General features: G+C 51.6%; 2 protein-coding genes across 8 annotated transcripts in view; one reads left to right on the plus strand and one right to left on the minus strand.

Moving 5' to 3' along the window:
• The window catches only part of Ripor1 (RHO family interacting cell polarization regulator 1), a 28366-nt gene extending 13482 nt beyond the window's left edge, over positions 1-14884 (plus strand). For 3 of the 7 annotated variants that reach the window (XM_029532488.1, XM_029532490.1, XM_021220040.1), the window contains exons 2-22: positions 7164-7290; positions 7404-7556; positions 7702-7780; positions 8146-8169; positions 8262-8315; positions 8432-8584; positions 8693-8756; positions 8846-8889; positions 8976-9101; positions 9575-9723; positions 9798-9927; positions 10012-11418; positions 11507-11628; positions 12486-12618; positions 12880-13015; positions 13142-13303; positions 13526-13684; positions 13790-13986; positions 14072-14155; positions 14251-14341; positions 14485-14884. In XM_029532488.1, coding sequence (XP_029388348.1) covers positions 7164-7290; positions 7404-7556; positions 7702-7780; positions 8146-8169; positions 8262-8315; positions 8432-8584; positions 8693-8756; positions 8846-8889; positions 8976-9101; positions 9575-9723; positions 9798-9927; positions 10012-11418; positions 11507-11628; positions 12486-12618; positions 12880-13015; positions 13142-13303; positions 13526-13684; positions 13790-13986; positions 14072-14155; positions 14251-14341; positions 14485-14582 — 3692 coding nt within the window. In that variant the 3' untranslated portion in view covers positions 14583-14884. Of the gene's footprint in view, positions 1-5833; positions 6311-7163; positions 7291-7403; positions 7557-7701; positions 7781-8145; positions 8170-8261; positions 8316-8431; positions 8585-8692; positions 8757-8845; positions 8890-8975; positions 9102-9574; positions 9724-9797; positions 9928-10011; positions 11419-11506; positions 11629-12485; positions 12619-12879; positions 13016-13141; positions 13304-13525; positions 13685-13789; positions 13987-14071; positions 14156-14250; positions 14342-14484 lie in introns of those variants that run through there. The other 4 variants (XM_021220039.2, XM_029532489.1, XM_029532491.1 and 1 more) reach the window with 4 other exon arrangements.
• Positions 14885-17040: 2156 nt separating this feature from the next.
• LOC110337347 overlaps positions 17041-19434 on the minus strand; it is a 15760-nt gene continuing 13366 nt past the window's right edge. The window contains exon 3 of the mRNA XM_029532749.1: positions 17041-17175. Within this exon, the coding sequence (XP_029388609.1) occupies positions 17076-17175 (100 nt within the window). The 3' untranslated portion in view covers positions 17041-17075. The remainder of the gene's footprint in view (positions 17176-19434) is intronic.

Below are 19434 nucleotides of genomic sequence, written 5' to 3' on the forward strand. Positions count from 1 at the left end.
AGGCCAGCCTGGTCTACAAAGTGAGTTCCAGGACAGCCAGGGCTAAACAGAGAAACCCTGTCTCGAAAAACCAAAAAAAAAAAAAAAAAAAGAATTATTTATTTCGTATATATGACTAAACTGTAGCTGTCTTCAGACACACCAGAAAGAGGGCATCAGATCCCATTATAGATGGTTGAGATGGTTGTGAGCCACCATATGGTTTCTGGGAATTGAACTCAGAACCTCTGGAAGAGCAGTCAGAGCTCTTAACCGCTGAGCCATCTCTCCCGCCCCCTAGTGGGAAGAATCTTAAGTTGGGTAGGGGAATCAGGGTAGACCCAGATTTGTGTCCCATGATCTACCTACCCTTCTAGCAGGTCAGGATCCTGTCTCAAAGACTGAACAGCCCAGCTCCCCAACTCAGTTCCCCCCTTCTTTCAGATGCTTAGGTGCTGGTGGAGAGCCCAGGAATTTAGCATAGTGGGCAGGCAGGTAGGCCCCAGGACTCAGAGGGTATAGACTGGTGGGAAGGTAGACCCTGGAGAACCATGTGGCCTAGCCATGTGGCCTTGAGGGTCAGAGAGAGGAAGCTATAGAGGCGCCAAAAAGGGGGAACCAACTCAGGGTAGGCTTCCTGGAAGAAGTTGTTAGGGGGACAGAAGAAATGGGAGGGAGTTGAGCAGGCTAAGGGTGGAGAGAGGCGGGGGCTGGGATGCAGCTGAGTTGTAGAGTGCTTGCCTAAGGTCTTAGTCTGAACCTAGCAACACACACACACACACACACACACACACACACACACACACACACACACTAGTGGAAAGAGGGTATGGGAGGAATGGGTTTTGCTGCTCAGATGCTAAGAACCTTATGTGTGACAGGAAGGGGTCACAGTTGTCACAGTTGCTAGAGAAGAGGACTAGGACCTGGGAAGGAAGCATAGGTGTTTATTCTAGGGGCAGCAGGTAGCTGTGAATTTTCTGAAATAGAAAGATTTAGGGTCTTAGGTCAGAAAGCCTCTGCTTGAATCTGGGCCCTGCTCCTTACTAGCTGTGTAGTCTTGGGTAAATTAGTATTCATTAGCAGTAGCAGCTAATACTTGTGCACGACACACACTTCCCTTAACACTCCCTGTAGATGGAAGTATCTCACTCACTTCATGCTTCCAGCAGGGGTTGTGCTTATTATCCTCATTAGATCTGAAGTCGAAAAGCTTAAGAGTCTCGCCCAAGGTCACATACAGCCAGGTGACCTCATCTGTGAAGCAGGGTTAATAAGACTCAGCTATGTGGGTTTTCTTGCTGGAATTAAATGATCTTTATACAGCATAATGCCTGACGTGCAGTAAACATTTTAAAAGGGACATTTTTGTTTGTTTGTTTTAATTGTTGGTGATTGGAATTTTCTAGACTGTTGGTGAATAGAGAATGGATGGTTGCAGGATAGAGGGGAGACAGGGAGCATACTAGAGTACAGCTGGTAATAGCTTGGACCTGATGGGAAGGTGTGGATTCTAGAGAACACACACTCTGTGTGTGTGTGTGTGTGTGTGTGTGTGTGTGTGTGTGTGTGTGTGTATAATACTGGGTATTAAAGTAGGACCTCTAGAGAACATGTTCTCTGTGTGTGTATGTGTGTGTGTGAGTGTATACTGGGTATTAAAGTAGGACCTTTAGAGAACACGTTCTGTGTGTGTGTGTGTGTGTGTGTGTGTGTGTGTGTGTGTGTGTGTGTACTGGATATTAAACTAGAACCTTAAGCAAGCTGACCAAACACTTTACCACTGAACTATACCCCCCAAACTTTAAATCTATCTATCTATCTATCTATCTATCTATCTATCTATCTATCTATCTATCTATCTATCTACATATATATTAAATTTTGTGATAGACTCTCAGTAAGTTAGCCAGGCTGATTTTGTAGTTCAGGCAGGCCTGAACTTTTGATCCTACTGCCTCAGCCTGCCAGGTAGATGGGATTATAAGCTTGTACTCTCAGCACTGGATCTAGTGACATCTCGAAGCTTGATGAGCCGAGTGGGTGACTGAGTGGAGGTGAGGTGCAACTCAGAGCAGCATGGAGGATGACTCCCAGTTTCTGTTTTGAACGACTGGACGTGTAGGCAGCAGGACTCTCCTGGGGTGGTTAAGACTGGGAAACGTGGTTGGTTCAGTGACCTCAAATTCAGTTCATCTCCCTTCACAGGCCACTACACACTGTCGGTTAGCTTGTGGAGAGACATCTGGGAGACAGTTGGATAAGCAGGGTGGTTTGGTTGAGGATAGATAAGGGTGCTGACAGAGGGGTACATAGCCCAAGGGCTCAAACAATGAAGTCTAAGTGGGGGATAAACAGAGAAACAGGTCCTCTGTGGGGGGGGGGGGGAAATGTGTGGCTAAAGAGGTAGGTAGAAAACAGAAGTAAGTTGCTTCTTGAAATTCAAGAGAAGGAAGGGCTTAAGGAAGAGGAAGGGAGCCACCAAGTTGAATACTTTATTGAGATCAAGCAGGATAAGGACTAGACATTAGATATAGGGTTGATTCAGCAACAGAGAGGTCATTGTTGACCCTGTCAAGACTAGCCACAGGACGGGTGGGTGCAAAAAGCCAGCCAGCCTGGGGAGAGGAGTAGGTGGGTGTGGCTAGGAAATGGAAGTAGACCATTCTTCCAGAAACTTGACTCAGAAGGAGCAGTGGGATGAGGATGGGGAGAGCAAGACACAGGACACATGGGGAAGGAATTTCTTTTCTATTGTTATTCATTCACTGTGTGTGTGTGTGTGTGTGTGTGTGTGTGTGTGTGTGTGTGTGGCTAGGGATTGAATCTAAAGCTTTGAGCATACTAAGCATATACTTTACCACTGAGCTAAATTCTAGACTACCTGTAGTTATCTACTTAAGTCCAACTGTATAATGTACTCTGATGTGTGCAGAAAATAGGCAGGCACTGTGGCGTACACCTGAGGTCCAAGCTTCTCAGGAAGCTATGGCAGCAAGACTGCTTGAGCCTAAGAATTGCTTTGGGAATATAACTAAGACCCTATCACTCCTAGACACAAACACACAGAGACAGACAGACAGACAGACAGACAGACAGACACACACACACACACACACACACACACACAAAGAGGTCTGTCCTAAATGTACATCGTGAACCATTTTGTAATGGAACACACCACTATATTATCAGGAAGTAGAACCTTGGTAACAACGCTTTGGAAGACCCCTTTTGCCTACTTCCAGTTACAGCCTAAGGGTAACTACTGTCTCACTTAGAACTTCATTCTTGCAATGAAACACCATGGCCAGAAGCAACCTTGGAGAAGAAAGGGTTTATTTCATTTTCTATTTCCAGGTAACAGTTCATCACTGAAGAGAGCTGGGGAGGGAACTCAGGGAAGGCAGGAACCTGGTGGCAGGAACTGAAACAGAAGCCACGGAAGAATGCTGCTTCCTGGCTTGCTTTCCGTGGGCTGGCTCAGTTTGCTTTCTTATACATCCCACGATCACTGGCCAAGGGGTAGCACCACCCCCAATTGGGTTGGGCTCTCCCACATCCACCATTAATCAAGAAAAACTGGAGGGCTGGTGAGATGGCTCAGTGGGTAAGAGCACCCGACTGCTCTTCTGAAGGTCCGGAGTTCAAATCCCAGCAACCACATGGTGGCTCACAACCATCCGTAACAAGATCTGATGCCCTCTTCTGGAGTGTCTGAAGACAGCTNGGAGTTCAAATCCCAGCAACCACATGGTGGCTCACAACCATCCGTAACAAGATCTGATGCCCTCTTCTGGAGTGTCTGAAGACAGCTACAGTGTATTTACATATAATAAATAAATAAATAAATCTTTAAAAAAAAAAAGAAAGAAAGAAAAACTGGAAAGTCAGTTGTGATGGCACCTGCCTTTAATCCCAGCACTCAGGAGGCAGAGGCAGGTAGATCTCTATGAGTTCAAGGTTAACCTGGTCTACACAGCAAGTTTCAGGCCAGCCAATCAAAGCTACATAGCTAGATCCTGTCTCCCCAAAACAAGAACAAAAACAGAAAACAACAACAAAAAAGGTGTCTTGCCTACAGGCCAATCTGATGGAGATATTTTCTCAGGTAAGATACTCTTTCCAAATATATCTAGGCTTGTGACAAGTTGGAAGAAACCAACCAGGACAATTACTAATCAAACCTCTGCCATCATAAATTGGTTTTGTGTGCTTTTTGTTCTGTTTTTGTCATTTTTTTTTGAGACAGGCTGTCATGTAGCCTAGGCTAGCCATGAACATCTGATCCTCCTGCCTCTGCCTTCTGAGTGATAACAGGGATAGGCCACCACACCCAGACACTTTCACACTTTTTTTAAGATTTATTTTTATTTTATGTATGTGAGTACACTGTAGCTGTCTTCAGACACACCAGAAGAGGGCATCAGATCCCATTACTGATGGTTTCAAGCCAACCATGTGGTTGCTGGGAATTGAACTCAGGACCTCTGGAAGAGCAGTCAGTGCTCTTAACCGCTGAGCCATCCCTCCAGCCCTCACACTTGTTTTTGAACATCATTTTCAAGGGAGTAATGTCTCCTTACTTTTGTATTGTGTCTGTCACTGGTTGATATACCTGTAAGGTTTACCCATACTACTTCGTGTACTTGTTTATGTTTCATATTTTTCATCACATAGTTTTCAATTTTGATGTGCGAGTGACTTAAATTTACTGGTGAGTTGAATAGTAAAATCTGAGGCATCCATTTTCTCTGAGGAGGGAGAAAAAGACTAGAGCCATACAGGGTAATTTCCCAGGTAGGAAGTGAGAACCATTTGTGGTTGAGGATTGCACCTTGATTCCAGCCAGGCTGCTGTGCCAAGACCTCTGGGCTTGATCCAGGCTGAGTGTAGGAGCTGCAAGGACAGGGAGGTGGTTTGCCAGGATTGGTGTCTGCCAGGGAAGACAAAAGTGCAGGGCACCAAGGATGTTAACAGCAGGCAAGGATGCTAACAGCAGGCAAGAGAGAGAAGGCTGGCTGTGGATGCAGGCTGGGAAGAGGATGTGCAGAGAAGGTAGGGAAGGAAGGTGGGAGGGAGCTGGCAGAGAAAGCAAGCAGAGGCGGACTGCGATCTGTGTGCCCAGTGGTGTCTGTGAATTTCTGGGCTGTATCTCCAGTGATTGGCACGTGCTAGTCATTCAGTGGGTAGTTGAATAAATGAGTTGTGGGACCGGGGGACCAGTGGTCTCAGATAACAAACAGATGCAGTAGTGGTGATGGAGAGATTACGGGCAGTGAGGCCGTCTGTGGTTTAGGAAAAGGGCATTCCAGAGCTGACGATAAGGCTAGGGTGCTGGGGAGCTGAAAGATGCAGTCCACAGGAACACAGGGTTCATGCTGGATGTTCAAGTAAGAGATGTTGGGATCAAGAAATCCATTTCAAGGGAATTCAGGCCATGGGGAGAAGAAAACCAATCCTATCTTCCACTATAAGGGGAAACCCTGGCTGGGTAATAGGACCTGATCCTCTTCCTTTGGTCCAAGAGAAAGGAGAGACACGGGTGCAAGGGGGATTTAGGGACAGCTCCACTTCCACCCCTTCATTTCCTCTCTCTTCTCAGCTTCTTCAGAGTCCTTATTATCCAGTTGTCATCCACTGGCACAACTCCTGTACTCAATCTCCCAACCTCCTACTCCCTTCACCCATAGAGAACCCAGTCTCTCTGTGTGAAGCTTTTCTCAGCAGGCTCATTTGGGCATATTTCATTTCGTGTGTATTGGTGTTTTTTGCCTATGTCCGTGTGTGGGTGTCAGATCCCCTGGAACTGGAGTTACAGAAAGTTGTGAGCTGCCATGTGGGTGCTGGGAATTGAACCTGGATCCTCTGGAAAGAGCAGCTCTCTCTCTTAACCGCTGGGCCATCTCTCCAGACCCGTTGAACACCTTTCTATTACACTCTCCTATAGTCTCTTTATTCTGTCCTTCCATATTCATTCTGGTGTTCAACTCCCTTCACAAGCGTTCCTAGCCACAAACCCTGTGTCAGTCCACTGCTGAGGGAAGCCCCTAGTAACCTCTTACAGAGGCTAAGCAGACTGAGGTTCGGCGTCCCCTTAGTCCAGGAGACCAGTCCCGCCCCATCCCGGCGGGCTGAGTCAGGAGGCAGGAACTGGGCGGGCAGGAGGCGCCGAGAGCAGCCAGAAACCGGGGCCAGAGCCGCTGGCAGTGAGCTTGGAGCCCAACGGGGCTGGTACCAAAAAGCCCCGGGCCAGCGGGACACAGTGGGTGAGCGTGAGTCGGGGGGCCGTCCGTCCGTCCGGAATTTACTATGAACTCCAAAAAGAGAGGTAGGACTTGGCTTGGAGCTGCGAAGGCTCCAGAGATGGCCACAAGGGATGCAGACGGGATTCTGGGGGCTTAGAGTGCGTGTTTCGTTGGGAATAGGTTGGGTTGGGGGGTTCGGCCGTGAACTCCTTCCCTCCAAGGGCAGGAGAACCATGGGTCTATGACTCGGTTTCCAAGTCACGTTTATAGAAAAGTGGAGGTGGCGGGGCACTTCTCATTCGGCACCCCCAACCCCGGGAATCCCCGGGCTCCCAGCCGGGAGGACTCTGGCTTCGAGGCGCCTGCGAGTCGGCCTGAGTTGGGGCCAGTGTTTACAGTGAGTGGTGGGTTATGCGACAAACCTGCACCGGCCTCGACTGTCTCTCAGTTCTACTGTGATCCCAATGCGTGCCCCGCCCCATGACCTCCCACGGCCTCCCGGGGTGGTGGTACCCAACCTCTGGGTCCACGGGGCGGGGGGGGGGGCGGTCAGGGGAAGGGCTGGGGATGCCGCCCCGCCCCCGGGTAAACAGGCGCTTCCGCACATTCTTTGCGCGCCCCGCCCCTTTCCTGCTCCTTCCCAGCTGGAGGAGGGTCCCCGCGAGACACCCCCTTCCTGCCCCGCGACAGGCGGAGCCCGCACCTCCGCAGGAAGTAGGGGACGGCGGAGGCCACGCTGAGTCCGAGGCCGAGTCTCCTGCCACTGCCCTGTCATTAGCGCGGGGGCCAATGAGGCTAAGACTGCCAAGGCTGGAACCCACTGGGGCAGCTGTACCTGGCGACCAGGGAGGGCTTGCGCCAACCCTGGGACCCAGTCACGGGAAAGGGGCTTCAGGGGCCCGACTGGTGCTGGACACACACCCCCGCCACCCCCAGGGAGCCCCGCGCGAACTCATTCCATGATGTCCCTGTCGGTGCGGCCGCAGCGCCGCCTGCTCAGCGCCCGGGTCAGTAGGAGCCAGTCCTTCGCAGGCGTCCTCGGCAGCCACGAGCGCGGGCCCAGGTACGCGGCAAGGGTTTTAGTGGGGTTGAGAGAGTTAGATGGGGTTGGGACTGGGGTAGTGAGGGTTTGGGGGATTCTTGCTGACCCCTTTCTAAAGGCAGTCTCTTCTTCAGGAGCTTCACCGTCTTCAGCCCACCAGGGCCCCCACGGAAGCCCCTAGTGCTCTCCCGAGTGTCAAGGATGTTTTCTGTGGCCCACCCAGCTCCCAAGGTGCCACAGCCAGAGAGGCTGGACCTGGTGTACGCTGCTCTTAAGCGGGGACTGACGTAAGCCATCTCCTCTTTAATGCAATGTCCACAGAGGTTTCTTTCTGCAAGTTTGAATCTTCCCTAGCCTTGCACCCTTTTCTTACAACTGTCAGCTCGAGGGAGGCTCGATAAGTTGACTCTTGTCCTTTGCCCTCTTCCCCAGAGCCTACTTGGAAGTGCATCAGCAGGAGCAGGAGAAGCTCCAACGCCAGATAAAGGAGTCCAAAAGGAATTCCCGCCTAGTGAGTAATGATAGGGGATGCCCTGGGTCACCCCTCCTCTCTACAGTGTAGGGGATGGGCAAGTCAGCCTTGTATGATTATTGGGGCTGTGTTCCGAGGTGAGCTGGTAGGTGTTTCTATCCTAACTTCTTTGGCGTGTACCTTCTGCTTGAGATCCACAAGAGTTTCCAGTGGGAGAGTTCAGGCCTTACCCAGGACAGCAAGAGATTATATGGCAGTGCCTAGGGGAGGGCCAGAGTGCTTCCTTCTTCCTGGGAAGAGGGTTGTCAAAGGAGGAAACACTTCTGTTGAGTACTGAAGAATAGCTGGATGGGCAGTTACCTTCCTCTTGCTTTCTAAGCATTTGTCCTTATTTCCCTCTGTAGGGCTTCCTATATGACTTGGACAAGGTAAGCATGTGCATGTAAAATAGTGTTGGAAGGGAACTGGCTCAGGAGAGAGTCCTGAGATTTAGGTTCTTTCTGACTCAACTCTCCCTTAGCAAGTCAAGTCCATTGAACGTTTTCTTCGACGACTGGAATTCCATGCCAGTAAGGTACTTGTGCGGCACGCGTGCAGCGTGGGGAAGTGGGAGGAGATCATCCATCTCGGACAGCCCCAGCGGTTCTCGGTGGCGAGTCCCCTCCCGCTACTCTCTTGTCACCTTTCCAGATTGACGAGCTGTATGAAGCATACTGTGTCCAGCGGCGTCTCAGAGACGGTGCCTACAACATGGTCCGTGCCTATAGCACTGGGTCCCCGGGGAGTCGAGAGGCCCGAGACAGCCTGGCCGAGGCCACTCGAGGCCATCGAGAGTATACCGAGGTGAGAGATGAGGACCACTGTGGCAGAGTCACAAGCTGTGGGCTGGTGAGGGAAGATTAGTTCTTCATTTCCTCACATTCTTATCCGCCCCCCCCCCCCCCCCCCCAGAGCATGTGTCTTCTGGAGAATGAGCTGGAGGCACAGTTGGGCGAGTTTCATCTCCGGATGAAAGGTACTGACTGAGTTGTAGAGGCAGAAGAGAGGCCGGAGTGGGGATGCTTAAGGCCCTCAGCATGGCTCATCTTCTCCTTTTGTGCCCAGGGCTGGCTGGCTTCGCCAGGCTGTGTGTGGGCGATCAATACGAGGTATGAGGGCTGTGCGTGAGAAAGCTGGGGTGGAAGCTTAGCAAGTTGCCGTCCCGAGAGCTGCTTCACCCTGCCTGTCTCCCCAGATCTGCATGAAGTATGGCCGTCAGCGCTGGAAGTTGCGAGGCCGGATAGAGAGCAGTGGCAAGCAGGTGTGGGACAGTGAAGAGACCGTCTTCCTTCCTCTACTCACAGAATTCCTGTCTATCAAGGTGATTTCTCTGACCAGATCCATAAGACAAGCTTGTTCCTGTGAACCCCGTTATCCTGTGAATTCCTTGTGACAATCCCTGTGGTCCCTTATAGCTCTATGTCCCTATAAATGTGACTCTGTGACCTCTTTAGCTCCCATAGCCCTCTTTCTGTGGGCCTTGAAAACAACTTTGTAATTCCCAAACCTCATGACTTTGATACTGAGACCTACATGATATTCTGACATTGTTGGATATTTGGTTTCCTGAACTCCCAGGAGGCTGTGAACCTATAATTCCAGTGACCATACACAACTTGGATTTCCATTGATATTCTTGTTCCCAGATTACCTCCGTGGCCTATGGTCCCTAGAAAGGGACCTGCATGGCCTCGTGACCCTGTGACTATCTTATAACCTCTATGCAAACTCAGATTTCTGAATGCCCCGAAGCCCCTACACTTGTGTGACCTCTCCGTGCATTCTTGGCTACAGGTGACAGAATTAAAGGGACTGGCTAACCACGTAGTCGTGGGCAGTGTCTCCTGTGAGACCAAGGACCTGTTTGCCGCCCTGCCTCAGGTTGTGGCTGTGGATATCAATGATCTTGGCACCATCAAGCTTAGCCTAGAAGTCATATGGAGGTTGGTAGGCACGACGGGCTCAGGGCAGGGCCAAGAAAGGTGGAGCATAGCTAACATCTTTTTTCCCTTCACAGTCCCTTTGACAAGGATGACCAGCCTTCAGCTGCTTCTACAGTCAACAAAGCTTCCACGGTCACCAAGCGATTTTCCACATACAGCCAGAGCCCGCCAGACACACCCTCGCTCCGGGAACAGGCCTTTTATGTGAGCCAAAGTGCAGGCCCCAGATCTCACCATCTCCCTGGGTCTTTCTGGTGTGACCCTGAAGTACACTCCTTTCTCTCCTAGAACATGTTACGGCGACAGGAGGAGCTAGAGAATGGGACGGCCTGGTCCCTGTCCTCCGAATCGTCAGATGATTCATCCAGCCCACAGCTCTCTGGCACCGCTCGACACTCAACTCCCAAGCCACTGGTGCAACAGCCTGAGCCCCTGCCCGTCCAAGTTGCCTTCCGAAGGCCAGAGAGCCTCACGTCTGGTTCCATGGATGAAGAGCCATTCGTGACCCCGGCCCTGGTCAATGGGCATGCCCCTTACAGCCGGACTCTCAGCCACATCAGCGAGGCCAGCGTGGATGCTGCCTTGACTGAGGCTGTGGAAGCTGTGGACTCAAAAAGCCCAACCCCAGGGCCTAGCCCACTTGTATATCCAGATTCCACCCACGTGGTGCATGTCAGTAGTGTTCCTTCTGTCGACAGTGGCCATTCTGCCACAAGTCCCGCCCTCAGTACAACTGGCCCCGCCCCCACATCTGTAGACCCTGCCCCATCAACACAGCCAGACTTGGTTCACAAAGCCACAGACTCCGCCCCTTCTGAGTTGCCTAGCATCTCACATACTACGACAAGCTCTGCACATAGCGCTGTAAGCCCTGTCAACAGTGGTCCAAGCCTAACTTCCACCGCTATAGGTTCTACCCACACACCCATGCCCTCTCCCCTCACCTCCACAGGCTCTGTCCCCAGTGCAACAGACTCAATCCAGGCTGCCCCAAGCTCTACTCACACTACCCCAAGCCCTACCCGTACTACTATATGCCTCACCCACACCACTGTAAGCCCTACACGTAGCACCCCGAGCCCCATACACACTACCCCAAGCCCCACCCATACCACTGTAAGCCCCACCTACACTACTCCAAGCCCCAGCCACAGTACCACTAATCCTACTCAAGAAGCCAAGATGTCAACTTGTACCACCAGTGCTGTGGGCCCAGTCCAGACCACTACAAGTCCCATTTCTACAACTGGAAGCCCTTCCCCTTCTACAGATGTGGCTCTAGTCTCTAGCTCCTCTGCAGAATCCACTGACCCAGGCACTGAACCTCTGCCCTGCAGTCACCCAGCCTCCCCTCCCTACACTAAAGCAGACCCCACAGCATCCTGCACCTCCTACCAGAGTCTTGCTTCGTCTGGTTCAAAACCCCTCATAAGCCCTGTCCCAGATTCCCCAGAACAAATCCCTAAGAGCCCAAGTTCCTCTCCCTCATCTATAGCCCCTGAACCCCAACATTCGGAACATAACCTGGCCGCAGTTGCTCAAGCTCCAGTCCCTGAGGCAACTGGAGGAGCTGGGGACAGAAGGCTTGAAGAGGCTCTCGGGACCCTAATGGCTGCCCTGGATGACTACCGTGGTCAGTTCCCCGAGCTGCAGGGCCTGGAGCAGGAGGTGACTCGGCTGGAGAGTCTGCTCATGGTAAGGAGGCTAGGCTGGGCTGGGCTGAGGCCGCACGGGGACAGTTGCCAACCAGTGCCAGTAGCTCTGACCCTCTTTACGATCCCAGCAGAAACAAGGCCTGACGCGAAGCCGGGCCTCCAGTCTTAGCATCACCGTGGAACACGCCCTGGAAAGCTTCAGCTTCCTCGATGACGATGAGGATGAAGACAATGATGGTCCCGGGGACAGGTGAGGCAGCCAGGCAAGGCAAGACTGGGAACTTGGCGGGGCGGGGAGAGACGGAGGGGAAGAGGTAAAGCGATGTAAGGCAGAGAAGCGAGTGGGCTGGGAGAAAATGCAGGATGAGAAGTGGCCAGGTGGGACCAGGCAGAATACACGAGGATGGGCTTGTGGTAGTGTAGCTGTGTTTTTCTGTGCATACCTCACATGTCTTTGATGTCCGTGTTACCAACTCCGTCCATCCCAGTGTTTCTGGCCACACTGTTCGTCTCAGCAATGTCTGCCTCCCCTGCACGTCCCCACCAGCTTGTGAGCCTCCTGCCTCTCTCCTTTCCCTTGACCTCACCTCGGACCCACCCTGTGAAGGAGCTCTTTCAGCGCCTCCCCATACACCCTGTGTCCTCCAGCACCGTCCCCCTCCGTCAAGACCCCGATTCTCCCGGAGGCCCCGGCCATTCGGCTCTCACTCCTGGAACAGAGCTTACCGATTCAGATTTGAGAGTCGCGCCCGGTCCCTCCTCCATGTACGACTTCCTAGGTTCCAGTCCCAAGCCCTGCGTTCTTTACAGCCCACATTTCATAGACCGTCCCGCCTGCAATCTTACTGGCGCCCATCTCGGGCCCAGCAGTCCCTCTGGTCCTAGTAGAGGTAGCAAGAAGTAGACTTGACTATAAAGACCCATATTACTCATTGCTGGTTACGGCCTCATTCTCCCGTAAGTCCCCAGTGAACTTACCTCGTGTCTGTGTCTTCATGTTGTGCTTCCATTCTGGGTGGGAAGAGCTTAATAAAAATAAACTCTGATGACCGGAAGGTGATGTGTGTGCTCTTAGGTGGGGCGTTGATTCCATTTTTTTCCTCTCAGGCACACAAGTAGCCCAGAGGTTGTGGCAGAGGACAGACTAGACTCATCAAATGGCCAGTCTCTAAGCACAGGGTCCTCGGCCCTGGATGCTGCCTTGGTCCAGCACCTGTACCACTGCAGCCGCCTCCTGCTGGTGAGGGGATAATGTCCTCCCCGCCCCCCCCCCCCAGCCACTTACCATACCAAGGAGCCTTGAACTCCAATCCAACCCTCTAAATCTCTCAGTTCTTTACTGCAATGCCCCAGGGTCCTGGCATTTGGTGTCTGTTGAATATAATACCTCCTCCTACTTAGGCCTCTTGCAGTGCATGCTGGGATCTGTAACTCTCCCGACCCCCATCCTCCCCAACCCTCGTCATGAAGCCTAAACTACTTGGCAACCTTTGTCCTCTAGAAACTGGGCACATTTGGACCCCTGCGCTGCCAGGAGGCCTGGGCCCTGGAACGGCTGCTGCGGGAAGCGCGCGTATTCCAAGAAGTGTGTGAACGCAGCAAGCTATGGGGGAACTCTGCCACATCTGCCCAGGAAGGTAAAGGCCGCATGGGCCTGGGCTCTGATGTGCATCTGGAATTCATGCCTAACCTACTCCTATCTACACGCCTGCTCCTCCTGCCTGGTTGGCTCTGTGGCTGACGCTTCTCCCCATCCTTCACAGTGGTACAGTTCTCTGCCTCTCGGCCCGGCTTCCTGACCTTTTGGGACCAGTGTACAGAGGGGCTCAGCCCCTTCATCTGCTCCGTGGAGCAGGTGCTCCTCACCTTCTGCAGCCAGTACGGTGCCCGTCTTTCCCTGCGCCAGCCAGGCTTAGCCGAGGCTGGTGAGTGATTGCGCTGCCTACCTACCTGCCCCTTCCTTCCATCTTGGCTCCCTTAGGGAAGTCCTCGTCAGCCCATACTGACTGACAAATTGAGCATTGAGGAGAATGCTTGTCCTCCAGAGTGTGGCCAAGGAGTCCCCGGGCATGAGCTAGACCAGGGGCATTGTCTTCCCCCTTAGAGGCCTGGGACTAGTCCAGCTCAGGCTGTACTGTCTTCTGCAGTGTGTGTGAAGTTCCTGGAAGATGCCCTGGCGCAGAAGCTGCCCAGGAGACCCCAACCAGGCCCGGGGGAGCAGTTCACCATCTTCCAATTCTGGAGTTATGTAGAAGCCTTGGACAGCCCCTCCATGGATGCCTACGTGACAGAGACTGCAGAGGAGGGTGAGGCAGTGGCCCTGGCCACAGAAAGCTGGCCCCGTGGGTGGTCCTGAGGGTGTGAATGATGAATGGTGAGAACAAAGCACCCTCTCCCACTACTTCTTTTAGTGTTACTGGTACAGAACCTGAACTCCGATGACCAGGCGGTTGTGCTGAAAGCTCTAAGGTTAGCGCCAGAGGGGCGCCTGCGAAAGGATGGGCTGCGGGCTCTCAGCTCCCTGCTGGTCCACGGCAACAACAAAGTCATGGCTGCTGTCAGCACTCAGCTTCGGAGCCTGTCACTTGGTCCTGTCTTCCGGGAAAGGGTGAGTTTGGCAGGATTTTCCCGGAGGTCAGGTTAGGGTTTGCAGGCTCCTCGTGTCTAAGTCTGCCATCCTACCCCATCCCCAGGCTCTTTTGTGCTTCCTGGACCAGCTCGAGGATGAGGATGTGCAGACTCGAGTGGCCGGATGTCTGGCTTTGGGCTGTATCAAGGTGACTCGCTGCCAACCTGCCTAAAAACCCTTTCACTCCAGGGCTGTTTCTGCTTGTTACACTGAACCTGCCTCCATATTTCTGTTCGCTGATAGGCTCCTGAGGGCATTGAGCCCCTGGTGTACTTGTGCCAAACAGACACAGAAGCTGTGAGGGAAGCCGCCCGGCAGAGCCTCCAGCAGTGCGGTGAGGCTGGGAAGTGGGAGACACGAGTTAAGGGGACTTGGGAACATCTTGGCTATTGGGGGTAGGGTGAGGTGATGCCAGGGATGGGGAGGCCTGGAAGACGCCAGGGCCACTCTTGACCTTATCTCTGCACGTCCTTACAGGGGAGGAAGGACAGTCTGCTCATCGACAGCTAGAAGAATCTCTGGATGCTCTGCCCTGCATCTTTGGGCCCAGCAGCATGGCCAGCACAGCATTCTGAACTCTGATCGCCGGCTCCCGGTGTTCCTTCCCTTGTCTTCAGGGCTCACCAGGCACTGGCAGGGAGGGTGAGGGCTGGTTCCAGTCACCTCTCCCCACAAATTCCTATCAATGAAAATCTAATATATTCTTTTGTTACCACTGGGGTTGGCAGAATGCCTGAAATGAAGTGCCTCCCAGCCGTGGTTCTGCACAGTTTTTGCCACACACAGTGTCGGAGGCCTGGCCATTTGGTCAGCTTGCCCTGCCTCACCATATCCCTTGGGTTTGTATTTTATTTACAGAGTTTTACAGAAAATAAAAAAAGCAAACTGTGTTTCCTACATGGCTTGGTGAACTCCCGAACCTCAGCTCCCAACACCTTCTGATGTGCTCTTCCTGGCACTGTTGTGTCCACGCCCCAGCTGTGACAACCACATGAGCGCTTGCCCTGGAAATCCTGGTGGAAGAAAGCCCAGAGTCCAGGGCTGGGCTTGGAGGAGAGAGACAGACAGGAACTAGCACCGCTGAACAGGCTGAGCCTGCATTTGAGACTGGGAACTATAGCCCGAGTGCATCTAAGCTCTGCAGCTGGCCCAGACAAGGTCCTAACTTGATTATTCTAGGGCAGCTGTGGCTAAAGAGCAAGGAGTAAGCCTCAAGAAGTGCCCGAGCTGTCGCCAGCAGGGGGCAGCAGAGCTGCATCAGTGGGTAGGCATCTCCCTGCACCCTTCTGACCAGGCAGGTCCTTCCTGCAGTGGACCTCAAGAAGCAACTTGAGGTTGTGGAGAGAGGGGTGAAATCCTTGCTGAGGGGAGGAGCCTGAGCCTGGGAGATGGGAGACCCGGATGGCTGCCCTGTGAACCAAGACTGCAAGGTCTTTCCCTCCCTGAGGCACCTCCTTCCCTGTAATAACAAACCCGTGAACTCTGTGTCCCCCTCCGACAGCCTGCAGACCTGTGTTGAGGAAGTAGGACTCACAAGACAGGGCTTCCCTGCCTCCAGCGCAGGAGTTTGTTAACCCAGGGTAGGAGACCTTCGGGACGAAATTGAGGGTGGGATGGCAGGACTTTGCAAAGAAGGTCCTGAGGGAGTTCCACACCCATGGCTAGAAAAATGGACCCTCCATTCTCCTACCACAATTTCTAGTATCCAGGAGACAGGACATGCGTAAGGGCTCCCCAGCTTGAGCCCATTCTGCTGTCCCAATACTTAAGGGGATAGCACAGCAGTACCACATTGTGTGCACAAAGCTGTCATGGGGAAATGGGGAGCACTCAGGAAGAGCCAATTAGATGTCAACAGTTGCCTAGATGGGGTGGGGGTGGGGTGACCCAGATCCCTGGGGAGCCTTACCCCCATGCTTCAGAACTGCCGCAAAGAGGTTTCTGCCTGCGCCCTCACCACCTGCTGGGGAGGCCATGCTGAGCAAAAGAAACGGCAACAGGAAACACCTGTGAGTGGATGCTGGCGGTTCACTACGGTTGGTGGGGGTAGGGCCACAGCGCTTACGTACAGACATGGCAGGGCAGGATAGGGCTGTTGAGCTTTTGGATGGTTAGCGGGAGTAAAATGGGGGTAGATAAAACAATTAAGTGACAGACCACACCAACAACGTCGCCTATAGCTGATTAGTTCCGAGGCAGTCCCAGAACCACTAGTAGAATCCCTGCAGACCTGAAGCCACGGACGCGGCCCACTGGTGGGTCAGGAACGCTCAGAGTGGTGGGAAAGTGGAGTCAAACCCTGGCTGAGCAGGTCTTAGGGAAGTGAAGGCAGTGACCAGAACATCATAGGACATCTATGTCCAACATCTTGCCTGGCAAGAAATACAGGATGGGAAAAAGCTCAATTCTGGCTGTCACTGAAAACCTTGCTCTTCAAATCAGATCAAGACCCCTGTCTTCTACAAGGAGGGCCCTCAGGCCAGAGCTCGGGCTTCTGGCCCAGCTGAGAAATGTTGAGACCAGGGTGGGTAGGAGCTAGAATTTGAGCACAGCCAGGTGAGAATCTCCTCAGGCCTTTGCCCTTCAGGACTTCCGGGCTTGGTGCAGCATGGATCAACCCCAGGACAACCAGCCACTTGATCTCTCCTCAGTTCATGACCTCAAGTCCAACTGGCTGGTCTCTTAGCCCGAGTGCGGGTCCTGTCCATCAGATTGTGGAAGGCAGACAAAGGGCTCAGCTAGCTGCCCCCGGAACCCTTTTTACTTCTTACCCTGCTGGGGAGACATTTGTTCTTCTTGTTCACATTCAGGACTCTTGGGAGCCTGCTGCCCCAGGACGTGGGAGATTCATATTATCAGGAGTCACGGGTATCAAGGCAAGGGTCTCTATAACATGGGTCTCATCATTTAAGGCCACCTAGGTCATTGCCATGTCCCGGCCATCATCTTCAGAATTCTGCATGGAGGAAATTGACATATGTACACTGAAAAAAAAAGGGGGGGGGGAGAAGACGACGACGAAGAGGAGGAGGCTGAGGTGGTCAGGACAGTTTATTGTGTTTATTTTATTAGTGGCTGTAGGTTCCCTCCATCCCCTCCTTTCTCTTGCCCTCTTCCAACCTTATCTTTTCTTCTTGTTTCACACTCTTCTTTCTCATGAATTCAAAGCTGCAGTGACCAAAGAGGAGAAAAAGCATGTTTCTGCAGGCAAGGAAGCAGATGGGCTGGCACATGGGAAGAGGATTGCTTCTTTGTCTCCCCCACAGAGCGGGGGTGCCTTCCTTGTACGATCTGAGTCTGGTATGTGGGCACAACTTGCTGAGTACCAGGCACATGAGATGTTCTCTGCTTTCTCTCCATCCCCTCAGAAAGGAGTGTACTATTCAGACTACCCATCCCCCAGGATAGAAGGCTCTTCGGGGACTGGAGAGATAGCTCAGCAGTTAAGAGCACTTACTGTTCTTGCAGAGGAACTGGGTTCAGTTCCCAATATCACAACTATCTATAGGCACATACATACATGCAGCCAAAATACTCATACATACAAATCTAATAAATAAATAAATAAAGGCTCTCGACATGGATGCTGGGCTAAGCTTTTCTGTACGTGGTTAATATGAGAAGGTGAGATTGGAAAGACTCCAGCTCCTCTTCTAAAAGTTAAGGAAGCACAATACATCATTTAGAAAATGAGGCTGTCAATGGCCTGCAGTGACAGCCATTAGTCTAAAGTTGATGCTAAAATTCAAGGACCAGCTGCCTCTGGACGTATGCTACATTCCAGGCATATGGTCATACAGTAAAAGCTGACTTAGGATAGCTGATTAAGCCGCTGCTTTGCTATAGCTAGTAACAACCTAGGTTCCTAGTTCACTTCTCTGACCTCTTCGTCCTCCTCAGGCTCCCCTTAAATGTCACTCCACAGAGTTCTACTCTTGAAACACGTGACTCCATGCATATGCTGAGGCTAATGTCAGTGACTCAGTTTTTACTTCACTTCTGTGACTCCAACTACAGACTGGATATCTCCTTTTGAACATCCCAAAGCATTTCAAACTCAACAGCCCAAAGCTTACTTTGCACTGCTTGGATCTATCTATTCTCCACGATGCACAAAGATTTCTAAAACTCATATCTACCACTACAAGCCTTCTTTTCTTTAGGGAAAAAGCCCAGCCCACTTACCCTGGCTCATGAGCCCTTAGCGTCGGTCCGTCCATTCCAGTCTGGCTCCTCATTTCCACTGGAACTACCTGCTCTGCCCTGGGGCTTCACTGAGCTATTTGCAGGGCTTGCCTACACCTGAGGCTGGAACCACTCCTCCTGTGGTCTATTATTTTCACCCTTACATACCCTTGCTCAAGCCAACCCCCTAAAAACCTTCAACTTAGACATACTTTTCTTTAGGCGTTGTACCTTCACTGGGTTATATCAGCAAATGTTTGTAATAAAAGGATTGCTGTGATTCAAAACCAGCTTTGGTAACACTGTGGTCTTGGGGCCTGTTTGGTCTATGCTTCGACTCTAATGTATTAATCACACCTCACTGCAATTGCTTATTTCCTTTGTAACCTCTGGTGTATGCATAATTACCTCTGGTGTATGCATAATTACCCTGATGAGTCTACTAAGCAGCTGGCACCACACGCGTCTGAGGATGACCAATAGGAGTCTTTTAGTCTTTTCATTTTGTCCTAGAAATTGCACTGTAGACTAGGCTGGCCTTGAACTCAGAGATCAGCCTACCTGTGCCTCCTGAGTGCTGGGATTGAACCTAGAAGTGCTGTGGATTGAACCTAGGGTTTGCTAGCCAAGTGCTCTACCCCCGAGCTCTCATTTCCCACCCAACCCCCTTCTTAAACAATGCTTTATTTGCAACCCACATACTATGTGGTTCAGCCACTTAAAGTGTACAATCTGCTAGACATGGTGATAAAGCTTATAATCCCAGCACTTGAGAGGCTAAGGCAGGAGAACCAGGGATTCAACAACATCCTCAGCTACACAGTAAGTTTAAGCCAACACAGACTACTTGAGATTCTGTTCCAAAATATTTTTTTAAGGCTTATTTATTTATTTATTTATTATATTTTTTTAAAGCAAATGGTTTTTGTTGTTGTTGTTGTTTTATTTTTTATTTTATGTAAGTACACTGTAGCTGTCTTCAGACACCCTAGAAGGGGAATCAGATCTCATTACAAATGGTTGTGAGCCACCATGTGGTTGCTGGGATTTGAACTCAGGACCTTCAGAAGAGCAGTCAGTGCTCTTAACCTCTGAGCCATCTCTCCAACCCCCTTATTTATTTATTTTTATTTATTTATTTATTTATTTATTTTTTTGAGACAGGGTTTCTCTGTGTAGCCCTGGCTGTCCTGGAACTCACTCTGTAGACCAGGCTGGCCTCGAACTCAGAAATCCACCTGC

This window comes from Mus pahari, chromosome 20 (genome assembly GCF_900095145.1).
Source record: "Mus pahari chromosome 20, PAHARI_EIJ_v1.1, whole genome shotgun sequence".
Classification (NCBI taxonomy): Eukaryota; Metazoa; Chordata; class Mammalia; order Rodentia; family Muridae; genus Mus; species Mus pahari.